Source organism: Schistocerca americana, chromosome 2, assembly GCF_021461395.2.
Source record: "Schistocerca americana isolate TAMUIC-IGC-003095 chromosome 2, iqSchAmer2.1, whole genome shotgun sequence".
Taxonomy (NCBI): domain Eukaryota; kingdom Metazoa; phylum Arthropoda; class Insecta; order Orthoptera; family Acrididae; genus Schistocerca; species Schistocerca americana.
In genome coordinates this window covers 11,464,505-11,481,089 of record NC_060120.1, presented here as the reverse complement: position 1 = coordinate 11,481,089, position 16,585 = coordinate 11,464,505, and the positions used below count along the sequence as shown (strand labels likewise).

The window sequence follows — 16,585 nt, the reverse complement described above, 5'->3', positions numbered from 1 at the left end:
TCTGCACGTCAGCAGAGGACTGCTCAAGCTGGAGGAACCTTTGTAATGGTGTGGAGCGTGTGCAGTTCGAGTGAAATGGGACCCCTGATGCGTCTAGATACGACTCTGACGGGTGACACGTATTTAAGCATCCTGCCTGATCACCTGCATCCATTCATGTCCATTGAGCATTCCGACGGACTTGGGAAAATGTGACACCCCATACATCCAGAATTGCTACAGAGTGGCTCCAGGAATATTCTTCTGAGCTTTTTAACACTTCCGTTGGCCTCCAAACTCCCCAGACATGAAGATTATTGAGCAAATCAGGGATGCCTTGCGAAGTGCTGTCCAGAAGAGATCTCCACCCCCTCTTACTCTTACGTATTTATAGACAGCCCTGCAGGGTCAGGGTGTCAATTCCTGCCAGCACTTCTTCAGACATTAGTCGAGTCCATGCCACATCGTGTTGCGGCACTTCTGAGTGCTAGCGTGGGTCGTTCACTGTATTAGGCAGGTGTAACAGTTTCTTCGGCCCTTCAGTGTAAGTTAATATTTTTATTTGTATCCTTCTTGGTGTTTCATTTCCAATGAGCAGCAGTGTAGAATTCAACACTGATGCTGAAATGAACTGGCAGTTGGGAAGCGACAGGTAAGTTAACTACACTACTGGCCATTAAAATTGCTGCACCACGAAGATGACGTGCTACAGACGCGAAATTTAACCGCCAGGAAGAAGATGCTGTGATATGCAAATGATTAGCTTTTCAGGGCATTCATTCAAGGTTGGCGCCGGTGGTGACACCTACGACGTGCTGACATGAGGAAAGTTTCCAACCGATTTCTCATACACAAACAGCAGTTGACCGGCGTTGCCTGGTGAAACGTTGTTGTGATGCCTCGTGTAAGGAGGAGAAATGCGTACCATCACGTTTCCGACTTTAATAAAGGTCGGATTGTAGCCTATCGCGATTGCGGTTTATCGTATCGTGACATTGCTGCTCGCGTCGGTCGAGATCAAATGACTGTTAGCAGAATATGGAATCGGTTGGTTCAGGAGGGTAATGCGGAACGCCGTGCTGGATCCCAACGGCCTCGTATCACTAGCATTCGAGATGACAGGCATCTTATCCGCATGGCTGTAACGGATCGTGCAGCAACGCCTCGATCCCTGAGTCAACAAATGGGGACGTTTGCAAGACAACAACCATCTGCACGAACGGTTCGACGACGTTTGCAGCAGCATGGACTATCAGCTCGGAGACCGAGGCTGCGGTTACCCTTGACGTTGTATCACAGGCAGGAGTGCCAGCGATGGTGTACTCGACGACGAACATGGGTGCACGAATGGCAAAACGTCATTTTTTCGGATGAATCCAGGTTCTGTTTACAGCATCATGATGGTCGCAACCGTTTTTGGCGACATCGCGGTGAACGCACATCGGAAGCGTATCACCCGGCATGATGGTTTGGGGTGACATTGGTTTCACGTCTCGGTCAACTCTTGTTCGCGTTGCCGGCGCTTTGAACAGTGGACGTTACATTTCAGATGTATTACGACCCGTGGCTCTACCCTTCATTCGATCCCTGCGAAACCCTACATTTCAGCAGGGTAATGCACGACCGCATGTTGAAGGCCTTGAACGGGCTTTCTGGATACAGAAAATGTTCTACTGCTGCCCTGGCCAGCACATTCTCCAGATCTCTCACCAATTGAAAACGTGTGGTCAACGGTGGTCGAGGAACTGGCTCGTCACAATACGCCAGTCACTACTCTTGATGAACTGTGGTATGGTGTTGAAGCTGCATGGGTAGGTGTGCCTGTAAACGCCATCCAAGCTCTGTTTGACTCAATGCCCAGGTGTATGAAGGCCGTTATTACGGCCAGAGGTGGTTGTTCTGGGTACTGATTTCACAGGATCTTGTTTCTTGTTGTTGTTGTGGTCTTCAGTCCTGAGACTGGTTAGATGCAGCTCTCCATTCTACTCTATCCTGTGCAAGCTTCTTCATCTCCCAGTAACTATTCCAAGCTACATCCTTCTGAATGTGTTTAGTGTATTCATCTCTTGGTCTACCTCTACGATTTGTACCCTCCACGCTGCCCTCCAATACTAAATTTGTGATCCCTTGATGCCTCAGAACATGTCCTACTAACCGGTCCCTTCTTTTTGTCAAGTTGTGCCACAAACCTCTCTTCTCCCCAATCCTATTCAGTACCTCCTCATTAGTTATGTGATCTACCCATCTAACCTTCAGCATTCTCCTGTAGCACCACATTTCAAAAGGTTCTATTCTAGTCCAAACTATTTATCGTCCATGTTTCACTTCCATACATGGCTACACTCCATAGAAATACTTTCAGAAACGACTTCCTGACATTTAAATCTATACTCGATGTTAACAAATTTCTCTTCTTCAGAAACGCTTTCCTTGCCATTGGCAGTCTACATTTTATATCCTCTCTACTTCGACCATCATCAGTTATTTTGCTCCCCAAATAGCAAACCTCCTTTACTACTTTAAGTGTCTCACTTCCTAATCTAATTCCCTCGGCATCACCCGACTTAATTCGACTACTTCCATTATCCTCGTTTTGCTTTTGTTGATGTTCATCTTATATCCTCCTTTCAAGACACTGTCCATTCCGTTCAACTGCTCTTCCAAGTCCTTTGCTGTCTCTGACAGAATTACAATGTCATCGGCGAACCTCAAAGTTTTTATTTCTTCTCCATGGATTTTAATACCTACTCGAAATTTTTCTTTTGTTTCCTTCACTGCTTGCTCAATATACAGATGTCAGAATCTATGCACCCAAATGACGTGAAAATGTAATCACATGTCAGGTCTAGTATAATATATTTGTCCAATGAATACCCGTTTATCATCTGAATTTCTTCTTGGTGTAGCAATTTTAATGGCCAGTAGTGTACATCAGCCCAGCTTCAGGATTGATGAATAAAACGAGAACCACCCACGAGTCGGGCGTGGCGACATTAGCTTTCCCATCGTGGCGTCAACTACGGACGCGATAACCCCGACAGGTACGTTCTGAAGCGGTCAGCACCTCGGCTGCACAGAGCGGTGAGAGGCGCGCAGAGCCGAAAACCTCGCCCCACCACGCGGCGCCGCAGCGCGTCGCACGCGGCGACGGGCGGCTACGTGGGCGAAGCCACTCCGTGTCCGGCAGTGCCGACGCCGACCGTGTGTCTGGAGGCCACGCAGAGCCGAGCCGAGCCGAGCCGAGCTGCGCCATGCGAGACCCCGGGCTCGCGCTGCACGCCTCCCAGGCCGCCTACTACCTGTGGCTGGACTTCTGCGTCTTCCACACCGTCAGGCGGCTCCTCAGGGTCACCGAGCACATGCACACCATCATGTTCTGCTACGGGCTCGACTTCACCACTGTCTGGAACCAGGTACCACCCATTTACGTTCACATTCCGAGAGTCACTTACGACGCATCTACATAAACCGCCATCGTCTGAATGACAAGGGGAATCAGTGTTCCCAGAATGAAATTTTCACTCTGCAGCGGAGTGTGCGCTGATATGAAAGTTTGTGGCAGATTCAAACAGTGAGCGGCACTGAGACTTGAACTAGGGACTTTTGCCTTTCACGGGCAAGTACTCTAGCAACTGAGCTACCCAAGCACCCCTCCTCACACCTTTACTTCCGCCACTGCCTCGTCTCCTACCTTCCAAACTTCACACAAGTTCTCCTGCGAAACTCAGTTGATAGGGCACTTGCCCGCGTAAGGCAAAGGTCCAGAGTTCGAGTCTCGGTGCAGCACACAGTTTTAGACTGCCAGGATGTTTCGTATCAGTGCCCACTCCGCTGCAAAAATTTAACTCTAGGAACATTCCTCAGGCTGTGGCAAAGCCATGCCTCCACAAAATCCTTTCTTCTAGGCGTGATAGTTCTGTTCGTTTCGCAACAGAGCTTCTGTGAAGTTTGTAAGGTATGAGACTATGTAATGGCGGAAGTAAAGCTGTGAGGAGGGATTGTGAGTCGTGCTTGGGTAGCTCAGTTGGCAGAGCACTTGCCCGCGAAAGGCAAAGGTCCCGAGTTCGATTCTCGATGCGGCACACAGTCTTAATCTACCAGGATGTTTCAGAATCAGTATTATTTCCAAGAATATGACACTTTGTAAGGTACAGAAAGGGTAGAAACGGAAAACTTCATAACTGCCAAATCTGACATTTCTCAGGAGAATGAAAAATCTGTGTATTTCTGCACGAAACTGATTTCTATCCAAAAACTTGATAAGGTACTCTGATACCACAGATTTATATTGCTCACCGCATCACCACAAAACTGATAAGACAAGTTAGAAAATAAATACTTTATTAACAAGATTCTAAATGAAATATCAGGAACCTGACAAGTTGAAGCTGCCAATAAGAAAATTTTTAGAAGATGATTATTGCAAAGAAGAAGACAGCAATTTTCAACACGAACAAACACCAACATTTTAGGTTTGGCTCTAAAGCGACTTCCATTGATATAAAAAAAATTTCCTGTTACCACTCACTCTTCATTTATATCCACAACGCCTTTCCAAGCCGTAGACCGCCACCGTCAAATGCATTTATGTGTTAATACTAAAGGTGGCACTGACTAATGAAGAAACAAAACCCTGTTTCAGATCGTTAAAAACTAAACGTGGACGAAATTTTTTAAATAAAACAACAAAAACTGAATACCTTCGTTCTCCGTCCTAAAACATCACATATAAACTGTCACGTTTTGTAAACAAAAATGGTGTCTGGAAACTATTAGGTGCAAAGAACATACAGCAAAAACAGAAACTATTTCAACGTACAAACAACACCATTATTTCAGCATTGTGGAGATCTTTGGTTGAGTTGATGAATACCTGCGTTAGAGTGAATACTTCAGGTGGTATATAAATCCTTATCATAAAGTTTACACAGTTTAAATTTGGCATTCGTTTATGTAATCAGGTGGCAAGCTGGAAACATCAAGTGGAGTAATTATGTTGCCAACTGCGGCAAAGTAGATAACAATTTTGGCTGCGATTCTGAGAGAGTATAAAAGGCCTGCGAGAATGAGAGAAAAGTATTCTATTTGGTTTCTTTTCACATTTACAAAAAAAAAAAAAAAAAAAAAAAAATGGCTCTGAGCACTATGGGACTCAACATCTGAGGTCATCAGTCCCATAGAACTTACAACTACTTACACCTAGGTATCCTAAAGACATCATACAGATCCATGCCCAAGGCAGGATTCGAACCTGCGACCGTAGCGGTCGCGCGGATCCACACTGTAGCGCCTAGAACCGCTCGTCACATTTACATTTACGTTTACTTTTCAGTCGAAGATCTCCGCAGAGCCATGTTGCTTCTTCACCAGGCAGTTCCACAGGGTCCGCAGCTCGTGGTCGTGCGGTAGCGTTCTCGCTTCCCACGCCCGGGTTCCCGGGTTCGATTCCCGGCGGGGTCAGGGATTTTCTCTGTCTCGTGATGACTGGGTGTTGTGTGATGTCCTTAGGTTAGTTAGATTCAAGTAGTTCTAAGTTCTAGGGGACTGATGACCATAGATGTTAAGTCCCATAGTGCTCAGAGCCAAGTTCCACAGGTTACCCCAAAGTCATAACACAAAACACACATGTCTTGTTAACACTACTTCATCTACTCGATGACGGAAGGTTAAGCCTTTGAAAGGCGCTTTCGATACAAATAAACAGCGACTGGTAACAGTAAATTTGTTGTATCATTCGAAGAAAACAGCAACTATCCACTGTTAATAACGTTATTTATTTACCTAAAGAACACCGTTAGCGATTACGAAACGACAGGTTCATCTTCAACTGGCTGCTCACAGTATTACATTTATTGTTGTTTGCATTACTTGTTGGCAGTTTTTTCTGCAACTAATCTAAACAGCAACAAATGAAACGCAAACGTCGATAGCCGGTTGAAGATGAACCTGTCGGTTCGTAACTGCTATTTGTGTAAATAAATAGCACAAACAGGGGCTGGTTGCTGTTTTCTACATACAAGTGTCGTACGAAGTACAGAGCCACAAAACAGCAGTAAGTAAGTTTTTGCTCCAACTGCCATCAATGCTGAGCTATTATGTTTTATACAATACAAGTGCAGAAATACAGCATTACGTTCTCTACTAAAAGAATTGTAATCAAGAAAACCACTTGTCATATCTTTGAGGGTTTTGAAACTTCAGAGAGAAGCACAGCTTGGCACGAAGAACATGCGCCATTTACTAACGCGTATTTGAAAGACTTTCTCCGTGGTGTGGCACCTGAACAAGTCTAGGGACATGCCACAGAGTACCGAGAACACGATAGCAATGAAAACACGTTTTTTTGAAAAAAAGTGGCAGTTAGAACGTTTTCCATTACCAGTTTTCATATATTCTTCAGTCTTTCGAACGCTTTCTTCTGCACACTCCTAAGACGAGGAGTCTCTCTTGGGGACGTGGAATAAGAGACAAGCAAATCCCACCTAATATGCAGCCCACTCTATATTACGATGGACGATTTTTGACATCGATTAAAGAACAATCATAGTTTGGTTTCTAACCTCTAATAGCAACCGTGTTTGCAAACTAAATAATGGGAATTCATGTCCAGCTAAAATTCAAACAACAATGTTATGTTCTGCAGGACATTAGTCTACATTATTATGCAACTGTATTATGTCCCTGCTGACGTCAGCAGGGAATGACAGCACAGCACCTACAAACATGGTGTTTTCTGAAATTCAAAATTTTAACTTGCAAATGTGATTCGATAAAAGCGTACACCGCGTTTGTGTGTGTATTTCTACAACAGATGAGCAAGAAGACAAGGACAGGTACCGCGAAAATATGACGAGTATAATAATAGTGTAAAGAAAGCTCTGCGTAACGTAACATTCTAGAGCATAAGACATGAATAAAAAAATTCACTGATGATGGCACTAACATGCCGAAACACATGATCTTCTGGCACGATTGATAAACAGTGTCCTTTCAGGTATACAACTGAATTGTTGACTGTATTGTGTTGATAATAATTCGATTTCCTACCCAGTAATATTATTTAGACGCTGCGAGCTGTTTGGTCACGCGTACTTGTTGCCTGGACTCCAGCCAGACTGTAATTGTTGGTGGGCCGCCTCTACTTGTGGTCGCGTTTGGCTCCCGGTGCCAGCTTCGTCCTCTGACACTCATTTGCTTTTCTGAGCCTGCACTGATTTTTCAACTCTGTTGGATGAGATGGCCAGCGATATTTTAATTAATTGGCTACCAATCCCTAAGCATTCCTTAAATTGAAATCACAGATTCGGTTTATTAAGTTTTCCCGCACCTTTATGTCGATATTGTTGGTAACTGTTCTGTCCCAGAAATATTGCAATGACACCACGATGTTGGTCTCGTAGTGTTTCATTTCATGATCACATTCCAGGCTGTGCTCGGCGGCAACTGATTTTCTTGGTCATTTGATGGGATGTGTCGCTGATTTTCCTTGCACCTCTTCTCGACTGTCGTTATAGCCTGCCCCACGTGAGCCATAACCCATTCGCATGGAATGCGGTACACAGTCGACTTTCGGGGACCTACATCGTCTTCAACGTTGTAAGGAGTACATTTTATATTTCTTGAGGGGAGCGCAACACATTGGAAGCCATGCTACCAGGAAGCGAGTACGCTTAACTATACAGGTCGCAGCACCTGCAGAAGACTACGTCGGTCGTCAAAATATTGTGCACAAAATGAATCAACGACTCGGCTGAACACCTGAAAGCACACCGCTTGTGCTAAACATATCTGAACATTAAAAAGAATAGTTGTTTGCGTATCAGGCGGACCACAATCCAGAAACTATATAGGTTGCTAACTGCTGAGAATGAATCTGTACAACCTCTGAACGGTTCTCAATTGGAGCTTATAGCATTCTTCACAAAATCACCCGCTCCAATTCCTTAGCAGATGTTGACCACATTCGATCGATAACGCTTTAACTGGTGATTCCGAAGGACACGTCGTTTCTTTCATTACAAGATTTTCAGTGTACAAGTGCTAACGAAATCACTAGTATGATTCCCGTATGTACTCGTTTCTGTAACGTGTAAATGTGTACCGATACACTATACATCCCGATTTTTGCAGTTCGCTGCGTCTGAAATGTGTGAATTAAAAGTGTAATTCAGACGAGACCTTCTAACAGGATAGTTGTATGGGACGGTCTAATGAAAACGAGACAGACGGAAAAAGAAAGTAAACTGCTTATTATTGCAACAGTAGTCTCCGTAATTGTTAATACATTTATCCCGCTGTCAGCAAAGACGGTCACTGTCTTCATAATTTGCGGTTGCCTATTATGCCCGCACACACACCGTCGTCGCAACTCCACAGATATCGATTCGCCGTTCCGCCCCCCCCCCCCCTTCCTCCCCCCCCCCCCCCCCCCCCCCCCCCACAGCCCGGCAGCGGAGCTGATCTCAAAAGTTTGTGTATATATTGTCCCGGCTAGTTAAGAACCATTCCCTGCCTTGTTGGTCGGCCTTAAAACAACTCTGAATCACGTTGTGAATCTAGTCGTGTGAACTAGCAGCTGAAAATTGATCCCTTTTTTCCAGAGATATTTGATACACTTTCAACCACGACGGATCCAAAGACAGTTTTGTTTTTATTTTTATTACTCTGGAGTAAGATATCAATTGAGGTCCAGTCTATTTTTACTAATTTGTTTCCCTGAGTGATTTGATTTAGTTACTTTAGCAGTCTGTATGAATTCGTTGAATTCTATTAAATCTGTTTGTAAAAAGGTTTATCAGCATCCTTCAATAACCCTTGAATGCTCACAGATATTATTGTCTATGTACAAGCTGATTATGGAATTCAGTAAACACTGGGAATTTGTCGTATATTTCTGTTTTATTGACACAATTAAGTTCTTAAATTAATTAGAGATGGCACTGGGGAATCAATTAAAGGAGAGTTGATCCCAGAGTGTATTGTTTCGGTATGGTAACAGTCAATCAGTACTACATTCCTCCGTGTACCTATCACCAGAGATATGCTTTCCCATGAAACTGTCCTTTCCCATAAACGTCCGATAAATTATAAATATTTCGCTGGGCCTTACAATGTCTAAGCTTCTGAATTCTCATGACACGATATTAATTATGGGTTCGAATCCTTTCAATGTCTGTTCAGAACGAGTTTAATCTTCTAACGGGTACTATTTTTCACTTCTCGTTTATTAGCGGAACAAGCGGCAAAGATACTAGTGAGATAAAGTACAAACTGTTTTCGGTCCCAATACTCTCTAATAATTCGCATACAGCGAATAAGGTCCTAATTCAAATTAAAGTTTGCATATTGTCAATAAATTCCTTCATAATCGTAAGTATACGAGCGTAGCGTTTCGTTTAACACGTACAATCACCATTCATCTGAATATCAATGTTCGGACACCCAGTCACCTCTAATTGACTGCGTCTTTGAATTTATCCCAGAATAATCTATTCACCACCACTTCAATGTCTAATCCAGTTCTAAGAATGCAATTTAATTGGGGCTCTAATCTCAAAATTCCGACTGAAAAACTGCGAACACACCCGCCATCGCTGAAGACAAAAGACGTAACAATGTTGCGCAGTGTATTATATATTACATTCCAAACAAAACGCAGCTCTGTTATGTCTCCCTTGGATTCCCTTTGTACTACTTTGGGTTACTCTGTTTGGAATATCTAGTCTTTGTAAAATTTTAACTAACTATTACTTCGAAGTACTACTACCGTTTTTTGGCTCTTAGGCCTTTTCGTATTACATAATTTAATCTAATATCGTTACTGTATAACCAATCTCTAAAGAGTGGTTACACAATGGAATCTTGATTGTACCCAAGCGTGCACCTCTTCGAAAAAGTCGGCGGGCACGAATGTCTTTCTCCAGCGCTGCAAAAATATGGAAACCGCTTGGGGAGAGATCTGGACTGTATGGATGACGTGAAAGGGCTTGCCATCGAAATTTCTGCTGCAAAGTCGAAACAGCCTTGCCAACACGTTGGTGGGCATTATGCTGCAACAGAATGGTAGCTCTGTCAACACTCCTGGACGTTTGGACTTGGCGCGCTTCAAAGTGTCCACGAATCACTGTGCGTTGTTTATGGCACCGTGATCGAGAAAGTCAATGAAGAGCGGGCGCTTGCAGCCAAAGAAAAAGGTCGTCACGACGTTTTCGGAGCTGGCGCCCACGCCAAGGGACATTTTCGGTGGCCGTGTATCCACGTGCTTCCTTTACTGGCTTGACGCCTGTTGTGTTGTTCAAAATGATGACGCCATCGACATAAAAGTTTTCTGGGTATAGTACCGCGTCATAACGTAAAAACTACTGCTACTGGAGAAAAACCAACGTTTCGGCCACGATTGCAGCGGCCTTCTTCTGGATCTAATGGTACGTTCTAGCTATGCAGTGTCCCGCTGCAATCGTGGCCGAAACGTTAGTTTTTCTCCAGCAGCAGTAGTTTTTACATTATGACGCGGTACTATACCCAGAAAACTTTAATGTCGACTGACTCTTGCCGTGGAAGCTTTCGCAATTATATGATGACACCATGTTTTATCTCCCGCGAAGAAACGGGGCGGGAAACGATGTTCTTCATTGTGACACCGTTCCAAATTCTGCGGTGGTGTCGACATTTAGGTCTGCTCCTCGGTCTGGCTGTGGGGGAACAACTGCGCACAGATTTTCCGGAACTTCAGATGGTCTGTGGTAATGGCCTGAGAGTAGGTGTCTTCTATTATGAGCTGCTAAAACCTGGTGGAACCATTAACACTGACCGCTACCAACGACGACGATTTAAATCGAGCGTTATGTGAGAAACGACCGGAATATGGAAAAAGGCAAAACAAAATCATATTGCTCCATGATAACGCCCCATCACACACAGAAAAACGGATCACGGATACGATCGAGGTATTCAGTTTGGAAATACTAGGGCATGGCTTACCCTCTAGTCTTGACTACGTCCGGTTATCATCTATTTGCATCACTGGGACACGCTCTCGCTGATGAAAATGTACGAAAATGGCTCGCTGACTGAGTCGCTTCAAAAGAACGGTTTTTTTTTTTTTTTTTTTTTTTTTTTTTTTTTTTTTTTTTTTTTTTTTTTTTGAGTGGGATTCAAAGGCTGCAGGAGAGATGGTAGAAATGTACAAATAGCAATGGAGATTACTTTGTACAAAATATTGTTTATCAGTTTCAAACTACAGACGTGTAATTATTGCAACCAAATTCCAGTTTCATACTTCTAGACCTGGTAGTTCTATCACCAATTAAGATACTTTAGTCTAACTATCAGCTTCCAGTTGCTTCAGTTGTGTCTATTTAGCCATCATTACATTATTTGCTGTTTATTCAGAGATCTCCAGCATTTAGCATTGAAATATGTAACTGAGTGTAAAACCACATGTTATTTAAGATTTAGAACTGGCTCTGGACAGAATCTACTATTCCTAAATTCAGCTTGATACTTCCCGATTTGTTCATCTAATTGAAGATTTAACATGTCCAGAATTACCGTTATTGCTGTTATTCTTGCATTTAGCAGAAATACAGATTTATCTTGTCACGTAAGACGTGTTTATGTTTCTCGTTTGCAGGCAACTAGAGCAACAAGTCATATAAACTGATACCCTCAATAAATGTTAAAAATTCTGGCCACAATAATTTCGCTGGTAACGTGTTCTGCAGAATGCAATAAACTCAACTGCTACTTTTCTGTAGCAGTCTTCGCACTTGAAACGATACGCTCCTGTGTGAATCACTAATTTCAGTTGTTCTCAACCTATCGTATTTCGTAGATGACTTATTTTTTATAAACTCAGTTCTCATTTCCGAGGCCGAGCAACCCCTGTCTAAGACGCTGCAGTCATGGACTTTGCGGCTGGTCCCGGCGGAGATTCGAGTCCTCTCTCGGGCATGGGTGTGTGTGTTTGTCCTTAGGATAACTTAGTGTAAGTAGTGTGTAAGCTTAGGGACTGGTGACCTTAGCAGTTAAGTCCCATAAGATTTCACACACATTTGAACATTTTTTTAAGCAACCCCTACGTAGTTACCAACATGGCTTTCGCAAGCAGTGATCGTGTAAAACCCATCTCGTTTTGTTGTATCTTGAAGCTGAAATGGCAGCAGGCAGAGGACACCACGTTTATGCAGTGTTTGTTGGTGTCCACAAAGCCTCCGGTGTGCACTTCTGCACCGTCGCTAGTAAACCAAATATATTAATACAGAATGCTTAAATATATATACGACTGCAGAAATCCTAGAAATTGTTCTCAACACGTCGTACATAATGGAACAACTACGTCAGAAGTAGGGGTACTATTCAGCGTACCTCTGAGTAATGCTGGTGTTAACGATTGACATAAGTAAATAGCCTTCCAGATAGCGGCTAACAGCCTACGTGGTTGTGTACAGCGAGGCGACATACTTACGAAATGCGGAACAACAAGCAAATGATCGGTACGTTATGCAAATATTGGAAACTGACCCACACAACATTGATAAATGTAAAGTAATGCCTGTAAATGGCGAAACAATCCGACAGCATTTGATTACGCATCGGCGTTAGGTCACTAGAAGAAGCCACGTCACAACCTTCACGTATCTAAGCGCCTCTGTCCAGAACAATTCAAGGTGAAGCGAGCACACACATTCAGCCTTGGGGAAGGCAGATGGCGGGTTCTGGATCGCTGAAAGAATGCTAAGGAAGTGTAATTCAGGAACGTAAGAGGTAGCTTGCACGATCCTAGTTCGAGAAAATCGTGAGTATTTACATGATTGACAATCGTGCTTGACTTTTAAGTGACATGATTGTTATACACTACCAGCGGGATTGAGAACGAAACATTTGAAGAGTTTCGTTGCTATTGAAGTTGTGTAAGGCATAGCTACCTTTTTTTTACTCGAGGATGGTCAGATTCATGACTGAAATCGGTCATCTTTATTTAAAACAATAAAATACAGCTAACTAATTTCCGATTCCATTTTTAACCTTGTCAAAGGTGTACAGCACCGCCCACAAAAATGTTTCATTTTTTACACCTACATACGAGTATATACTCCGCTAGCCACCAAGAGGTGTGTGGTGGAGGAGACAATTCGCGCCAAAGTCATATTTCCCCCTTCAAATGGTTCAAATGGCTCTGAGCACTATGGGACTTAACTTCTGAGGTCACCAGTCCACTCCATTCACGGATCGCGCGAGGGAAAAACAACTGTCTGAACGCCTCAGTACGAGCTCTTATTTCCCTTATCTTCGAATGGTGATCATTGTGCGATTTGAAAGTTGGTGGCAATAACATATGCTCTACATTCTCGGTGAAGATCGGATTTCGGGATTTAGTGAGCAGCCCCTTACGTTTATCGCGCCATCTATCTACAAGTGTGTCCCACTTCAAACTTTCTATGAGATTTGTATCGCTCTCGCGATCGCTAAATGTACCAGCCACGAATCTTGCCGCTTTTCTTTGGACCTTCTCAATCTCTTGAATCAGACCCAACTGGTAAGGGTCCCATACAGACGAACAATACTCCAAGACTGGACGAACTAACGTATTTTCAAAGAAGATTTCCACTGTTCATCATGATACTGTGCATGGGGGCTTAATTAAATAAAATGCAAATAATTTTAATAGCTGCCTGTCCGGTTACGAAGTCTCGTAACCGGTTGGCCCTGACTAGTATTAGTACGCAATCTGACTGCATAGAATAACAACAAAGAATGAAAGGAAATTTCCGTTAACACAATTAATTAATTAAGTCCCCAGCAACTATAAAAGCTACGAAACAACAAAGCACAAGTGTAACTGTTCTGTGTGTGGAAGTGTGATTCAACGTACACATCTGACACGATTCTTCCTCAATACGACAAGATGCTTTAAACGCCATTTACAATGAAGTAATTAAAAAACCATAAATACTATGATTGCACATAGAAACGAGAATTACGCTCTAATACATGAATACAAGCCAGATGCTTTGTTGACTGAACCTGTGACCAAGAGGCATTGTTATTTAGGAAATTTGAAATACAAAAATTTTTTGTTACCTTCATATATATTGACGAAAAATACACTCCGATCATTACAACATCCCCAATCGAACAGCATCGGCTGTCTAGCCCATCAGAACAATAACTGCACACGACATGGTCACAACTAGTACTGCTATCGACATCCTCTCAACAAGCACTGCTCACGGCAACCTCAGAACGGTGATCCTTATTTAAAACAATAAAGTACAGATAACTAACTGCCCACGGCAACTTTTCAACTGCTACTGCCCCAGTGGAGGCGGCGGAAATAATACTCTTTGGCGCAATCTCTGGCGCTGTGACTCAGAGTAGCCACCTTTCAACTGTTCAGTCCCTGTGGGAGTATTGCAGAAGTGCTTAACAACAGACAGTGCAAAACGTTACAAAGAAAGACGTGCCTCGCTCAGAGCCTCATTCACCAAAGAGATAACGTTCCAAAACAAACAGATAAACGTATTACTCCCTCCAATCCACATATTTCCGAAATAATCACGATGCTAAAATTTGAAAATTCGGTTTCGTTAAAGAGAGGGCCGTGTGGTGTTGTTGGCTGGTCCACCCCGAGGGGAAGATTCAGCCCCTAATCGGAAATGGACGCCTGCCTCCAAGCACAGTGGTTCCATCTCTCGCGGATACACGACACTTTGTGCCGTACGAGTATGTGTTGAGTATAAGTGAGTGTAACGAATGTGTATTCAGTGTGATGTCGTTTTTGGGTTGTATGATGGTGAAGGGAAAGTATGAATGCAGGTTCTGGCATGTAGTCTACTACTCTGAAATAGCAGGAAAGGGACCACTGGGCTTAACATCACACACACTCTCCGCCAGTCACTGTATGGTGCATGGTTGAGGGCACCTTGTACCGCTATTAGTTATTTCCTTTCTTGGGTAAGGTGAGCCCTAATTCCTCTTGTCTTCATGATCCTTATCTACATGTTCTTTGGCAGCAATAGAATCGTTCTGCATTCAGATTCAAATGTCAATATGACTTTTCTTAATAGAGTTTCGTAAAAAGAGCGTCGTCTTCCTTCCTCGGCTTTCCATCTGAGTTCAAAAAGCATCTTTGTAATACGCGAGTGTTGATTTAACCTGTGAATCTCAATCGATATTTTCACATGTCTTCATTCATGAGACACTGCAGTCTGTAATTTCAACCACGATATTGATGCAAAGTCTGATGACCAGGAAGTTAACGTTACTTCATGTCCTCCCTTCACTCCCCAAACACTGACTGTGAAATTCCTTCCACTCAAGAATTCGAAGTGGCTAACCTCCGAATCGACGCAAATGCACAATCGTTCGTTAGCAGGTTCATATTTACCAGCACATCTGCTGAAATTGGAATTAAAAGAGGAATGAATTATATAGTACATTATCTAACCTCCGCAACGCCACACACGGCTGGCGGAGTGAAGGTGTAAATGCAGATACATACACAGTAGCATTAAACACCGTACGTAGATTTGCGACTAAATTCAGGGACGCGCCAAGTCAGTGGACACGCCCCGTTGGATACTGTAGAGGGTGATATTAGGATACCTTAGGCACATCTTCACAACAGCCACAAATATCTGAAAGACTCAGAATATTTGTAAAAATATATTACAAGGCCAAAACAACGTACACTGTCAGTGCACCGATGCCTAATACATTTTATGAAACAAGCTCCAGAAATTAGATGCTTCTGTCAGTGTGTCCACACTACTTCCTCAAAAATCTAAATACATCACTAGAATGGCTCTGAGCACTATGGGACTTATCATCTGAGGTCATCAGTCCCCTAGGCTGAGAACTACTTAAACCTAACTAACTTAAGGACATCACACACATCCATGCCCGAGTAGGATTCGAACCTGTGACCGTAGCAACAACGCGGTTCCCTACTGAAGCGCCTAGAACCGCTCGGTCACAAAGGCCGGCAATACATCACTAGAGAGAGAAGCATCCCACAGAACTAATACCAATTACTGTAAAAAAAATTGAAGCCAGTTTGTTTCCAGTATGGGGAGCAAGACGAATGGTTTTGCCTTAACGCTGAAGAACTGTGTTTTTTAATGCCAAAGGTGGAGTTAATTTTCGGTATAGTTCACTTACAGATAAATTCTCTTTTTCCAACGTTCTTACAGTGATTAGATTCTGTTCCTGGAGTGAAATTCTATAAGGTTTTCAAAATATCCATTTATGGCTGATATAGCCCCCCCCCCCTCCCCAATTACTGTCAGCATTTTCCAGCCATTATTTGAAGAAATGGGTATGAGTCAGAGGGCGCAAAATAAGGTGAACAGATGTCCCGACAGATCTACTTGCAAATCATCAGTTTTGCCATTGCAAAAGGTACCCTTTTGAAGAGATGAACTGTCATAATTGAAGATTTTATTTTTATTGCTCAATCCGTAACTGCCGTACAGCTGTATCTAGGTAGTTCTGAAGTACTGAATAGCATTCGCTAGTTACTATTTCATCATTTACAAGGTATTAAATAAGAATGACATATTTTCTATCACAGAATACACCGGTCCTAACCATTCGAGCAGTTAAG

General features: G+C 43.1%; 1 protein-coding gene across 1 annotated transcript in view; it reads left to right on the top strand.

Moving 5' to 3' along the window:
- Positions 1-3,197: 3,197 nt before the first annotated feature.
- LOC124595296 (androgen-dependent TFPI-regulating protein-like) overlaps positions 3,198-16,585 on the top strand; it is a 227,848-nt gene continuing 214,460 nt past the window's right edge. The window contains exon 1 of the mRNA XM_047133982.1: positions 3,198-3,392. Within this exon, the coding sequence (XP_046989938.1) occupies positions 3,231-3,392 (162 nt within the window). The 5' untranslated portion in view covers positions 3,198-3,230. The remainder of the gene's footprint in view (positions 3,393-16,585) is intronic.